The 15,224-nt window shown below is 40.7% G+C and overlaps 1 protein-coding gene across 1 annotated transcript in view; it reads left to right on the forward strand.

Moving 5' to 3' along the window:
- The window catches only part of LOC124612315 (structural maintenance of chromosomes protein 1B-like), a 59,896-nt gene that overhangs the window by 15,920 nt on the left and 28,752 nt on the right, over positions 1-15,224 (forward strand). The window contains exon 2 of the mRNA XM_047140439.1: positions 5,727-5,905. Within this exon, the coding sequence (XP_046996395.1) occupies positions 5,727-5,905 (179 nt within the window). The remainder of the gene's footprint in view (positions 1-5,726; positions 5,906-15,224) is intronic.

Consider the following 15,224-nt stretch of genomic DNA (forward strand, 5'->3'; position numbering starts at 1 on the left):
TGCTCAATGCTGAGGACAAAGATGTGGAGCACAAATGGAAAAAATTCAAAAACACTGTTCAGTATGCCTAGGACAAGTATGTTCCGAGAAAGGACTTCAGGGATGGGAAAGGCCACCCATCGTTTAATAACCAGGTCATAAAACTGCTACATAAAGAAAGAGAGCTTCATCACAGATTGAGGAGAAGTCTAAATATCTAACTGACAAACAAAAGCTGAACAAAGTGAAAATGAACATAAGGAGAGCAATGAGAGAAGCATTCAATGGCTGAACATAATTTTTTGTCACACAATATTGTAGTGATCCATGCCATTCATGGAAGGACATATACCACATACATCAAATACGCAGCAAAGACATGCATGATTGCAATTAGTTTGTCACATCAGGACACATACTGTGGGAAAGCACTACTCAGCAGGTACAGAGTCTACCTGCTGAAGAGCATTTGTAATCTCCATGGAGCAAGGAGGAATGAAGGAGCTCTGGTACCATGTAAGATCTCCGGCACCAAGAAAGACGAATATGATATATATAAGCAATTATTGTTTTATGCTATTCAGACATGTTAATGAGATATCTTGCCGGGTCATTTCTGGGCCAGGTGACTATTCAGCACATAGACCTCCTCTGTCTACTGACAAACTGCAGCCCCTTGTTCCAGAATTCCTGATACCTTGCTGCTATCTACTTCATTTTCAATTATTTTCACCACATGAAACACTATCTACATTCCTGACCATTACTGCAATGCATTGACTTTGTTGTCTGACAGTTTGGATTAAAATGTATAACATGCGCAGACAGACATAATTAAAATAGTGAATCATAAATAACTACCCTCTATTATACACATGACCAAGGGAAAAAATTGAAACACTTTTATTTCAGAGCCAATACACAGTGCTAAGAGGCACACCAGACATACATACAGTCTTAGAATACAGACAGCCTAATCATAATTTAGCATTGCATTAATGACGTAGAATAGACTAGGCAGCCACATTTATGTAACTGATTAACAGGTGCCAGAGTAGAAGACAAAGTTTATAATTTACTGTCACTATATTCAGTAATACTGCAATTATTGAATCAGGGTGTGTATTGCTGGTCAACTTCACTTTGGGGCTTTATTTGCATCAGGAAGTGCTATGTTGCTATAAAACTTGAGTCAGACAACTGATCACTCCAGAGCTCACATGGCCACAATGTCACGCCCCTTCCATGGTTGTCTTGTTGAAATGAAGCAATGCCATCCAGTGGCTGTTTGGTGATCTGCAGTTTCTGCCTGTAGTTAGTTGCTTCAATCATAGGTGCCACTTTTGTCACAGATAACGGCAAAGTACTGTAGAACCTTGCCAATCTGACATCGGGTGATCCAACTCCCTGCGTAGTCCAAAGATTACCATTTCCGGTGTTTTGTTTACCTACATGGGTCATTGCTGCAGTCAGGGCTGGACTTGTTGATGGCTCATCGTCTGCGATATGGATCAGTTGAGAGTTGACCGATGCCAGCTGTGATAGTTTGATCACTTTAAATATGAAATTTCTAATTCAATCGAAATATTTCTAACTCGATGTTTTTATAAATTAGTAACAGTGTTCTTCTTACATATTAAAGTGTGTACAACTAAATTATGGCACCAGTTAAACATCATATAATGCTATCTTTACAAGCAGATGTTGATCCCAGTGATGTGAGCAGATGAGTACAACTGATGTTGACTGCATAACAGAAGCAGAATCAACTGATGACCAATTCATTGATGCTGTAACTTGAACAACCAGTGACAAGGAGAAAGATGGTGATGACAATGAAGACAATGAACCTGTGGCTTGAGTATCATACATAGATGCTAAAAATGCATTTGATGTAGTCCTTCAACACATCAAACAAAGCTCCAGGCCTACCCCAATACCGGAGGACGACAGTTCAATCCCGCGTCTGACCATCCTGATTTAGGTTTTCCGTGATTTCCCTAAATCACTCCAGGCAAATGCTGGGATGGTTCCTTTGAAAGGGCATGGCCGACTTCCTTCCCCGTCTTTCCCTAACCCAATGAGACCGATGACCTCACTGTTTGGTCTCTTCACCAAACAATCCAAAATCCTACCCCAATACACATTTTGTGGATTAGGAAATGGCGAAACATGGTGGCAAAATCAAAGTTGGCATCTACCTTGTGGTTTCTTATGTTGTAAATAGTTAAGTCCAAATCAGTTGTGTATTAATGCAGTACTCTGATAAGGTACGGACAGGTGTTAAACTTTCACTCACTCACACTCACACACACATTTGTTACAGTACTCGCACTACCATACATTATACCTTTGTGTGAGATTTTTTAGTATGTGTATGCTTTCATTTTGTTACTGTTTTAATATGGAACGATATTTCAGACAGTATTTCCAGTTGAACATTAGAGCTGTGCTCTACTGTACTGTGATGTATTGGATCAATAAAAGTGTTCCTCTGATAATCTGGCCTTTTTTGTATTCCAACCATGCTCCCAGTCCTGTTGGGGACAGGTTAGTTAGGTTTTCCTGTGATATCACTGCACTCTAAGATTCTTTGGCATGCCACTCGTAACATCACATGACAATCAGCTTTTTGTTCACAGTTTTTTTATTAGTAAATTCCTTCACCTCAGGTTACATATTGATTCAAGGTAGCCATGTGAATGGCGTGAGGATTAAGAAAACATTGGACAGGTAACCCTGCATCCACAGTTCAGAGCCTCTCACACAACTAATAAAACACCATAGAGGCACTTGGACCATAATATTTAGAGGCACTTGGACCATAATATTTAACACTTGTGTGCCTAGACCACATACAAATGTTTTCCTCCATGGCACTTATCTTCTCCATGCTGCAACCACCAACTACAGCTTAACCTTGTCATTGTTGATTTAATTAGCTGCAGAATGGGGGAGCATGCATATAATGAGGACCATAAATGTCTGCTAAAGGTCCATGTATATGATATCTGTAAAAAATAATAATGTGGGTTGCACTATTCGCGTATTGTTGTAGCATTACAATAGTAGTCATACGTTGTGAATAGCACTGCAGCCAAAGTTGTCTAGTTGTGATGCATTGCAGCCTATTGTATTGTTCAAATACATTGTTCATTCAGTAGCCCTTCAAATGTTTAAAAGTCACTGTTATGATATTTAATTCTGTTTTTGATAGTTCAAACAATTTCTCTACCAATCTCTTTCAGAAGCATATGCATAAATGGTTTTTGCAATGCGGCTGCCTATTGATATTGCAACATGATACTCAAATGAAAGTGTCTCCACTCATGAATTTTAATTACATACAGTTTATAGGCATCCCTCAATTTAATGTTCACTGAATTATGAGAAAGTCCATGTCATTTGATTCTGAGACTGTCCTCGTGTGGCTGATTGTTACATTGATGGCCCAGCACACAAATGCATAACTTTTTGCTATAATTTCTGATACTTTTGGTGGTTGATACTGATATAAAACATGTAACTTCTTGGCACCACAACAGTTAGTATTTTTGTAGGGCAATAATCATGGCACTGACAACTAAGACGCACGTACAACCCACTGGCAATCACACTACAATCTTGAGGGAAGCAAGTACCAATTATGAGGTGAGCAGTGATACTGCAGTACAATTACAAGATGTGAAGGCAGATGGTGTAGATTTATCTCAGTGACATTGTGAAAAGGATAGTTGCTATTCATCATATAACAGATATTCTGAGTTGCAGACAGGCACAACAAAAAGACTGTTGGAAAGCAAGATTTCGGCCAGCAAGGCCATCGTTGAAAATTGACAACATTAAACACACACACACACAGTAATGGCGTTGGTGGAATAGAGGGCTGTGTAATGCTGGAATGGGAACAGGGAAGGGGCTAGATGGGTAAGGACAATGACTAACAAAGATTGAAGCCAGGAGGATTATGGGAATGTAGGATATATTACAGGGAGAGTTCCCACCTGCGCAGTTAAGAAAAGTTGGTGATGTTGGGAAGGATCCTTATGGCACAGGCTGTGAAACAGTCATTGAAATGAAGAACGTTGTGTTGCACGGCGTGCTCAGCAACAGCATGGTCCAGATGTTTCTTGGCCACAATTTGTCGGTGGCCATTCGTGCAGACAGACAGATTGTTCCTTGTCGTGCCCATGTAGAACAGTTGTAGCTTAGCTTGTAGATCATATGACTGGTCTCACATATAGTGCTGCCTAACCCACATGCTCCAGTCTGGTCACAAATATCAACTGTCCCATCAAATGCAGGGCTACATGTTCACATTCCAGCACTACACAGCCCTCTGTTCCATTATCACACCTTCAGTCTTTTTACTTCTCTCCTTTTCCGCTGCCCCGCCCTTAATCTAACCTCCATACTGCACCTAGCTATCCTGTTATTCCTCTGCCTCCCCACCCCAGCCTCCACCTTACCCCCACCATCCAGCTGTCTCTCCTATCATGCGCTGCTGCTTGCAATCTGGCCTCAGCTGCCAGAGAATATGGTTGTGTGTGTGACTTGTGTTTGACTGAGTGTGTTGTGTGTTTGTGTACATTTTGTCAGTTTTTGAAAAAGGTCTTGCTCGTGGAAAGCTCAATTCCTGACTTTTTTTGTTGTGCCTATCTGTGACTCAGGATCTCCACTGTATGGTGAATTGCAACTATCGTTTCTACAATATTCAACTATATATTATGCCCAAAAATGAAACACTTCCAGACCAAGAGAAAAAAATTTGAACATTTAACCCAAGACAATCAGTATTTATTGTAATTATGATAATATTTCTGGCTGAATGTAATTAGACTTTGTTTGCCAAACCCTAGTCCCAAATATTTTTGAGCAAATTTCCTGCAAGAGGTTAGTGACTCATTTTACACAGTATGAGGCATTAATTCCCTCTCAGTTTTGTTAAGTAAAGGATTAGCTACAGAGGAAGTCATGTATGGTATAACAAATTAAGTCCTGCAGGTCGCAACAGTAAAATTATTCTGTGACCTTGGCAATGCCATTGTGTGGCATAAAATTTGACACGTCCGCATGCTTTCATGGTCATTGCCATTGAATGACAGAAGAGAAAGTCTTCTGCGTGATTTGGCTTCCATCATGTTTCTGTTCAAACTTTTTCTTCAGTACTTGATATTTCAATTCCTCTGCTGGACCACAGAAGTCTTGTGGTGTCTCCTGTTAATAAAGAGCCTTGTAGGAAATGATACGAAAAGAGAAAAGTCTGATTGAAAGATTTAGAATAGTGCTAGACACTAGTCTAAGCAGAAAATATTGAATGAAAAATATTATGGGGCATTTTATGGTTTATTATTGATACGATATATCTAGAGCAGGGGTTCCTAAACTTTCACTTCGACAGAAAACTTCGAGAATCCTGGTAGTTTGATGGAACATCTTGTTTATTGTGAAGGTTATTAAAATATTAAATAATGAGAAAAACTTGATTATTTCAATTTTAAATCATAACCAATAATACACAAATTGTAATAAAATAAAAAATAATTTGCTTTGTCAAAATGTCAGAAAAAAACCACTCTGTTGTTAGCAGTTCTTTGCAGAGCACTTATTCACTTCCATTCAGAACACCATGTTCCATGGAACACAGTTTGGGAAACCCTGTTCTTAGCATTTCATTTATGCCTCTAATTTGTTAAAACACTTTAATTTTTAAGACCTGAAAATATTTGAATTAATTTTTATTTTAGGATTTAATGCAGAGTGACTTGTGTCATGTTATGCTGACACTTGAAAATGAGGAGGAGCCATACCTTGGTGGTGTACAAGTGTGCTTTGTAGAACATGGAAAGCCTTGTATTGGTATGGCATCATTATCAGGGGGTGAGGCTGTTATGGCTGGACTTGCACTCACATTTGCATTACACAGGTATGCTGCCTTGTTGATATTTTATTTTGGAGGTATAAAAATGTACCTGAAGTTAGTCAATACCTACAAATAGTAATTGGAGCAAGTCAGCAGAAACATAAGCATGTATACTTGAACAAGAAGATTATCAAACTGAATTAGCCAATGAAAATCCCAAGTGGAATATGAGTACCTCTGTGAGGAAAGATCGCTACCAATGAAGCAGAACTGGCATTTAGCAGCGAGACTGCCAATACTCAATGACCCAAACACAGCTCAAAAGAAACAAGAATGGCTAATTTCATCTGTCTGCTCCACCACCTTTTTTCCGTGTTCTGGTATTGCTAATCATTACAAATAATAGAAGTTGTAGATTACACAGCAAAAGATTCTTGGTATTTGCCTTGTAAGACCTTCAAAATTAATAGCTGCACAAGACGCAATCAGCTTATGAAATAAAATCATTAGAAGGACCACAACAACTTTTCTGTATGTTGTATCTCTTGTATTCTGTGTGTGTGTGTGTGTGTGTGTGTGTGTGTGTGTGTGTGTGTGTGTGTGTGTGTGTGCCAATTAATATTGTGACAGAAAACCACTGTTACACAAGTATAGTTAAATGTGATAATGTATGTAAAGTAAGTGCTAAAAAAAGTCATAAAAGGAATGTGAAGCGCTGAATGTCGATGTTGGTTCAGTGAGAAATGGTCAAAAATTTTCATACATCTAGAGTGAATGACTTTGCATGGTCGTGCCATACCTGTATCATGGAAATAAATGAACAGAAAATTATGAATGCTGTCAGAAACAAAATAATATAAGTGCTTGAGAGTGGTATTGTTACTGGTTATTGACATCTCTCCTATCACCTTTCTTATATAGGGGCTTAATTAACAATAGCATATTTCAGTCTCTCTGGAAAAATCCCTTGAGTTAGTGATGCATTACATATTTTGCATAAGGCAGGGCTTATGATATGGGAACAAATCTTTAGTACTGACTATTGGAAACATCATCAAATTCATTTGAGCATTTATTTTTTAGAGAATAAATAATTTTCTTAATTTCAGGAGGAGAAGTGGGTGATACATTCATATGACAGAATTTTATGAAATACTTCTTACGTCCCTCCAGCCAACAAATACCTTAGTCTTCCAACTGGAAATATTCCAAGAAATCAAACAAATGTAAATGGTCTTCTCCTTCGCCAACTCAGAGATCATCATTGATGGTTTCGCCACTTGATACCGTCGCCCAGCCGACCTCCACGTCACCAGTGCGTACCACCAACCATTTTTCTGCCCTGGACTCCACAGACTGACAGGAGAAGAATGCTGACGCCTCTGTAGATCTCATGGAGCAGGTTCCTCCAGCCTCCTTTTTCCTTGTCGTGACTGATCTCCAATGGAATGTTCGTTGCTTTCGAACCAACAACGAGGACTTACAGCTGCTCTTGGAATTGCAACGTCTGCTTGTTTCTGCCTCCAGGAAACAAAGTTGCATCCTCATGACCACTTTGAACTCTCGCATTTCTTCGTGGTCCACTTTTACCTTCCCCCCTAGGATAACATTCCATCTCGTAGTTGAGACATGCTGCTCATCTAGGATGACATCAATGGTCAGCCCATCTCCCTGGCTACCTGGCTTCAAGCTGTTGCAATCTGCATTTTCCTTCCTACTTGTACTGCTTACATCCCTCCATCATTTGGTGTCACCAGGGAAGATTTCCTCCAGCTTATTGGGCAACTCTCTCACCCCTTTCTGCTGCTCGGTGACTTTAATGTGCACCATCCCCTTTGGGGTTCTTCCAAAACCTGTCTGGCAGATGCCCTTTTCGCTGACCTTCTCAATCAACTTAATCTCATCTGCCTTAACATGGGAGCACCCACGTTCCTTTCAGACTCCCTCTCATCTGTTTCCATTTGGACCTTGTCCTGCTTGACCATCGTCTCAAGTCGTCCATTCTCTCTGACACATACTTGAGTGACCATTTCCCATGTTCAGTCCATTTGCTGACTCCTACCCCACCTACGTGCAAACCCAAAGGCTGATTGGAGGCTTTACTCCTCCCTGACAACCTTTGATGAACAACATTTCCCCAGTTGGGAGGACCAGGTATAATATCTTACAAATATTATTCTTACAATCACAGAACATTCCATTCCACACACTTAATCTTTACCGCCCTGTGTCTCAGTCCCTAGTGGACTGAGGCATGCTGCGACGCAATTCGCGTGTGGAGACATGCTCTCTGCATTATTAATCGTCATCCTACGATGGCGAACTGCATTTGTTATAAACAGTTGCATGCACAGTGTCGTCACATTCTTCGAGATAGCAATATAGCTATTTGGATTTCCTTTACTATTTCTTTTAACAGTTCCACTCCATCTCCCGTCATGTGGACCAATCTTCAATGGCTCTCTGCAACCAAGGTCCATTCCAAAATTTCTGGGCCGACAGTAGCAGATGATGTCGTAGTTGACTCTGTTGCTATCTCCAACACCTTGGGTCACATTTTTACGGAGATTTCTAGCTCCAGCCACTATCACCCTGCCTTCCTGCATCGAAAATGAGTGGAGGAGGCTTGGGTGATTTCTCTCAGAATAGTGAGTTCTACAGTGCAATGCCGCCTTTACTATAAGGGAGCTAGATCACGCTCTCACTTCATCTTGGTCTTCCACCACAGGGCCAGATGATGTTCATACTGTAGAACCTTTCTCTTGCAGGCAAGAACTTCTCCTTCATAAGTACAATTGCAGCTGGGCAGAAGGCACGTTTTCCAGACACTGGCATGAAGCCATTATCGTATCCATAGCTAACCCTGATAAGGACAAACACCTTCCTTTTAGTTATCGCCCCGTTTCTCTCACCAGCTGTGTTTGTAAGGTAATGGAATGCATGATTCATGCCCGGCTGGCATGGTGGCTCAAGTCTCACGATATACTGGAAAGATTCCAAGAAATCAAACAAATGCAAACTGTCTTCTCCTTCGCCAACTCAGAGATCATCATTGATGGTGTCGTCACTTGATACCATCGCCCAGCCGATCTCCACATCACCAGTGCGTACCACCAACCATTTTTCTGCCTGCGAAGTGTGGATTTCAAGCATGCCATTCTGCAATTGACCATCTCGTCACTTCAACCCATGTCATTAATGGTTTCCTGTGGAAATACCAGACTGTGGCTATGTTTTTTTGATTTGGAGAAAGCCTACAACACCTGCTGGAGGACGTATCCTCCATACTCTGCATGTGGGGCTTCCATGGCAGCATGTGCCATTTCCTTCAGGAATTTTTAAAAGATGAAGTTTTCAAGGCACATGTGGGTTTTGCCTTGTCGGGCACCTGTATCCACAAAAACGGTGTGCTTCAGGGTTATGTCCTGAGGATTGTCCTCTTTGCTATTGCCATTATCCCTATGATGGCCTGTCTCCTGCTGGACCTCCACCTCCCTTTTCATTGACCATTTTGTGATCTATTGCAGTTCTCCATGGACTTGTCTTCTTGAGCAGCGTCTTGAGCCATGTCTCGATCATCTTTATTCATAGGGCATTGACTATGGCTTTCGTCTTTCCTCTGACAAAACCATTTGTATGAATTTCGGGTGGCACAATTGGTTTCTTCCACTGTCTTGGGCCTGTTGCTCTTCCATTTGTTGAAACTACAAGATTGCTGGGGCTCTTTCTTGGTCCCCCCACGTATCTTACATGGCCGCCCACTGTACGCTCTCCCTCAATGTCTTATATGTCCTCAGTCATACTTCCTGGGAAGCGGATCAGATCACCCTCCTCCATTTGTACCAGTCCCTTGTCTGTTCGAAACTAGACTATGGTTGTTTTGTTTATGCATCTGCACATCCGTCCCTCTTGTGCCGTCTCAATACTATCCACCATTGTGGCATCTGTTTAGCCACTGGCGCCTTTTACACTAGCCCAGTTGAGAGTCCGCATGCAGAAGCTGCCAAACTACCACTGTCATACCGCTGTGACTATCTTCTTAGCAGGTATGCATGCCACATGTCTGCCATGCCTGGTCCCCCAACCTATGCCACCTCCTTCGATGACTCCTTTGATCGCCAGTATGGGGCAAGTCCCTCTTCTCAGTTACCTCCTGAAGTTCACTTTCAACTCTTGCTCCAGCAGCTTAACTTCAAGCTACCTGCCACTTCCCTGATGGGTGTAAACCCTTCACCACCTTGGCTTCATATGGCGGCCTGTGTTCACCTTGGCTTTCATTCGCTTCCTAAGGACACTACTCCAGCCTTGCTCTATTGCCGTAAGTTTCATAACCTTTACATGGAACTTTGTGATAGTACCTTTGTGTACACTGATGGCTCTTGGAGTGACCGTAGTGTCGGGTGTGCCTTCGTCATTGGCACCAATGATTTTTGGCATTGACCTCTGGAACACTGCTCAGTATTTACAGCAGAGCTTTTCGCACTGTATCCTGCCATGCAGTGCATCCTGAGACACAGACTTTTCAATTGCATCATCTGCTCTGAGTCCCTCAATGCCCTTCAGAGCCTCTGTGTGCTGTACACTGTCCATCCCTTAGTGCAACGGGCCCAGGAAAGCTGTCACTGACTCAGTCTTGATGGAGCCACTCTGATGTTTATTTGGGTTCCTGGTCATGTCGATCTGACGGGAAATGAGGCCACTGATGTGGCTGCCAAGGCTGCAGTCCTCGTACCCTGGTCTGCTCGTTCTTTCATTCCCTCCAATGACCTTTGTGTTCTTGTCTGTCAACAGGTGGTCTGACTTTCGCATCACCACTGGTCCTCCCTTAGTGGGAACAAGCTCCGGGGAATTGAGCCTCTTCTAATGGCTTGGAAAGCCTCCTCTCCGTCCTCTCACCATGAGGAGATCATTTAGCTAGGTTGTGTATTGGGCACTGTCTTTTTAGCTATTGCCATTTGTTAAGTGGTAATCCCCCACCACTTTGTGCTCATTGTCTCAAACTTTGACAGTCCACCATTTCCTGATTTAATGCCCTTTTTGTAACCACTCATGTTCTCATTTATGTTTTCCGTCTTAGTTATCGGCCATTTTAGTGAACGACCATATTTTACTTTTTATCCATCATACCAATATGCCAAGGACAATTAATATTTAGTTCAGGACCTCCATTTCTCTCTGACGTATTTTATGGATCTTTCTCCAAGTCCAGGTTTTAGCTGTCTTTCCTTCTGTTGATTGGACTTAACATGTAGTCATTTTTAACTCTCTCTCTCTCTCTCTCTCTCTCTCTTTGTGTTCTACAGTTCTGGCATGGATAATTTTTACCTTTATATCATTTTTGACAGAAGTTTAAGCCCAAGTACACAATTATTATATATTACTTATATGTCAACAATTTATGTCTAACCATATTTGATTCAGTCACATATTATGTATTAACCATTTGTTAATGATTGGGGTAGTCAGCTCTGATGCTGTTCACCACTAGATGGCTTTACCTTCCCTTGCAGTGCGAAGTTGCTAGTTTTGTGTGTGCCTACATTGTAGCACCCCGTTAAACCAGCCCGTGTTTCATTCTTACTAGCTCAGCCATATCAATTTCCTGTCAAAATCATATTTACAGTTTCGCAATGAACCCCCACTATTATTATAACAAACACATGTTGTGTGGTATGCAGACTCCTATTGTACTTTCTCCATTTCCCTAATGCAGTCTTGTTCACTTTAAGATGCAATCTTGCTCACTTAAAGATGCCCAAAACTGATCATGACTGAATGAATAAAATATTTACAACTGAAGCAGTTAATTACCTGATTCCATTATCAATTAGGGTCCTAATGTCTTCATCCACCTGTGTTGGAAAGTTAATTACTGAGCTCAAATTGTAGGATCCAAATAAGGTTTCCAGATTATTTTTCCTGTTATAATCCCTCAGAAAATGTACTTTGAAATCATCACAGCCTATTAACTGCTTGCTGCTGTCTGACAGATAGCATAGTAAAGAATCCAAATTATTCATAAACAGTTCAAAATTTCCCAGTGGGTACCTATACATGGTTAAAATTAAAAGCAAACCACTTTCAGTATTAATTCATAAGTGCACATTTAAGTGTGTTGGTCACCAGAAAATCTAATGCCTCAGTGTTTTTGAACCTGTGTTCTGTCTTAATATCTGTAACACCTCCTCCTTTTTTAATGTAAGCCCTATGTGTGCAAGATGCTAAAATGTAATCTTTTATCTCCATTTCGCAATTGTAGCAACAGGCATGCCCTCATATGAGATATCATTTGAATTAGCAGCAGTCTTCTTAACTTGGTGTTCACAAGACCCACGGAAGTGGTAACCCAAGGCTAATCATGGTGCCCGAAGACCTCCACAAAACTCCCATTTGTGTTTGTGTAGTTGCTACTCCTATTTCTTCCGTGTCACCTCTAATGCTATAATTTCTGTCTTTAATCTGGCTGTTCCCTGTTCCACCTACTATGATAACCTGATCCTTATTGTAAAAATCTTTGCCAAGTTCCCTATGTCTCCTGTCACCTTATCTTCTCATTACTTGTGATCTGCTGCCCTGTTCTGATTCGTTCTGTACCATCAGTCTAACCTCTGCCATTGCTACTACCTAGCAGTAATACTATTTTCTAGCTACTCTCTGTTGGTAGTGATCTACACTTAGTGTCTTTGCTAGAAGTCTGCTGCACTCTACTGTGACTTAACAGTTTTATCCTACTTCAGGCAACAAATCAGATTTATTTGATACCGTAAGCTGATGAGTAAATGAAGAAGTTAAAAATCTGTTTCCCTTTTGGCCATGGCTTGTGCTCTTTACCCAGTTCCCACAATCTTTTTCCTCCTTCAACCTATCCAGTTCAAATTTTGCATGTTCTAATTCAGCCTGAAGGAACAAATCTTTGCTGTGTGTTCAGCAAATCTCCTGTCCTTTTCGCAAAATCTACAGTTCCATTGTTATCTGTGGTACTTAAATGTGTGGCTCCCTCGGCTAAAACACAAAATATATTATAGTGCTCAGTGTGCTTGCTTGTGAGACAAGAAAGTGATCCGGACCAACAGTTTTTAGGCAGTTTATCATTCTCTTTCCGGCCACAGAAAATATGCTAAACAAACAGTTAACATATGAACCCACACAGAACAAAATTTACACAATTCACAAACATGTGGCGTGCATGACTTCTCCCCCTAAGATAACTGATACTAAAGTGACAGGAAGGACATCTGGCCACAAATTTGCCAGTACTTGAGAACACGATCCAGACAACAAGTTCCAAGAAGTTCAGTGTCTGTAGTGGCAGTTTTAACTAACAACTGTTAACAACAGGTGTTCAACCAGTTAGTTATGAGCAGGCATTGTTAAGTAGTGGATGTGCGGCCATAGTGTATCAGCATTGGTGATCAGCATTGTCAGGTCAAAAATTGCATTACCCAGCTTGTTTCTGCCCAGGTCTGGCTGGTTCAGGAAGATGACTGGCAAGCAGCCGGTGACAGCTGGTGATAACAGCCCCATGTGTACGAAGGATGAAATGACTGTTGTCGTCATACATCTACATCTACATCTACATGGATACTCTGCAAATCACATTTAAGTGCCAGGCAGAGGGTTCATCAAACCACCTTCACAATTCTCTACTATTCTAATCTCGTATAGTGCGCGGAAAGAATGAACACCTATATCTTTCCATACGAGCTCTGATTTCCCTTATTTTATCATGGTGATCATTTCTCCCTATGTAGGTCAGTGTTAATAAAATATTTTTGCATTCGGAGGAGAAATTTGATGATTGGAATTTCATGAGATGATTCTGTCCCAATGAAAAATGCATTTATTCTGTCCCAACGAAAAACACCTTTCTTTTAATGATGTCCAGCCCAAATCCTGTATCATTTTGGGATAATACAAAACGTGCTGCTCTTCTTTGAACTTTTTCAGTGTACTCCGTCAGTCCTATCTGGTAAGGATCCCACACCGTGCAGCTGTATTCTAAAAGAGGACAGACAAATGTAGTGTAGGCAGTCTTCTTAGTAGATCTGCTACATTTTCTAAGTGTTCTGCCAATAAAACACAGTCTTTGGTTAGCCTTACCCACAACATTTTCTATGTGTTCCGTCTAAGTTGTTCGTAATTTTAATTCCGAGGTATTTACGTGAATTTACAGCCTTTATATTTGACTGATTTATCGTGTAACCAAAGTTTAATGAATTCCTTTTAGCACTCATGTGGATGACTCACACTTTTCATTATTTAAGGCCAACTGCCAATTGTTGCACCATTTAGATATCTTTTCTTAATTGTTTTGCAATTTGTTTTGATCTTATGATGATTTTATTAGTCGATAAATGACAGTGTCATCTGCAAACAACCTAAGACAGCTGTTCAGATTGTCTTCCAAATCGTTTATATATATAAGGAACAGCAAAGGGCCTGTAACACTACTTTGGGAAATGCCAGAAATCACTTCTGTTTTACTTGATGACTTTCCGTCAATTACTACAAACTGTGACCTCTCTGACAGGAAATCACAAATCCAGTTACATAACTGAGACGATATTCCATAAGCACGCAATTTAACTTCAAGACGCTTATGTGGTACAGTGTCAAAAGCCTTCCGGAAATCTAGAAATATGTAATTGATCTGAAATCCCTTGTCACTAGCCCTCAACACTTCATTTGAATAAAGAGCTAGTTGTGTTTCACAAGAACGGTGGTTCTAAACCTATGTTGACTATGTGTCAATAAACAGTTTTCTTTGAGGTAATTCATAATGTTCGAACACAATATATGTTCCAAAATCCCACTGCATATTGATGTTAACGATATGGGCCTGTAATTAAGTGGATTACTCCTAATACATTTCTTGAATATTGGTGTGACCTGTGCAACTTTCCAGTCTTTGGGTACGGATCTTTCGTTGAGCGAATGATCAATTGTTAAGTATGGAGCTAATGCATCAGCATACTCCGAAAGGAACCTAATTGGTATGCAGTCTAGAGCAGAAAACTTGCTTTTATTAAGTGATTTAAGTTGCTTCACTACTCCGAGGATATTTACTTCTATGTTACTCATGTTGACAGCTGTTCTCGATTTGAATTCTGGAATATTTACTTTGTCTTCTATTGTGAAGGCATTTTGAAAGGCTGTGTTTAGTAACTCTGCTTCGGCAGCATTGTCTTTGATAGTATCTCCATTGTTATCACGCAGAGAAGGCACTGATTACTTCTTGCCGCTAACATACTTCACGTACGACCAGAATCTATTTGGATTTTCTGCCAGGTTTCGAGACAAAGATTTGTTGTGGAAATTGTTATGAGCATCTCACATTGAAGTCCGCACTAAATTTCGAGCTTCTGTAAAAGATCGCCAATCT

The sequence above is a fragment of the Schistocerca americana genome, chromosome 4, assembly GCF_021461395.2.
Source record: "Schistocerca americana isolate TAMUIC-IGC-003095 chromosome 4, iqSchAmer2.1, whole genome shotgun sequence".
NCBI lineage: Eukaryota > Metazoa > Arthropoda > Insecta > Orthoptera > Acrididae > Schistocerca > Schistocerca americana.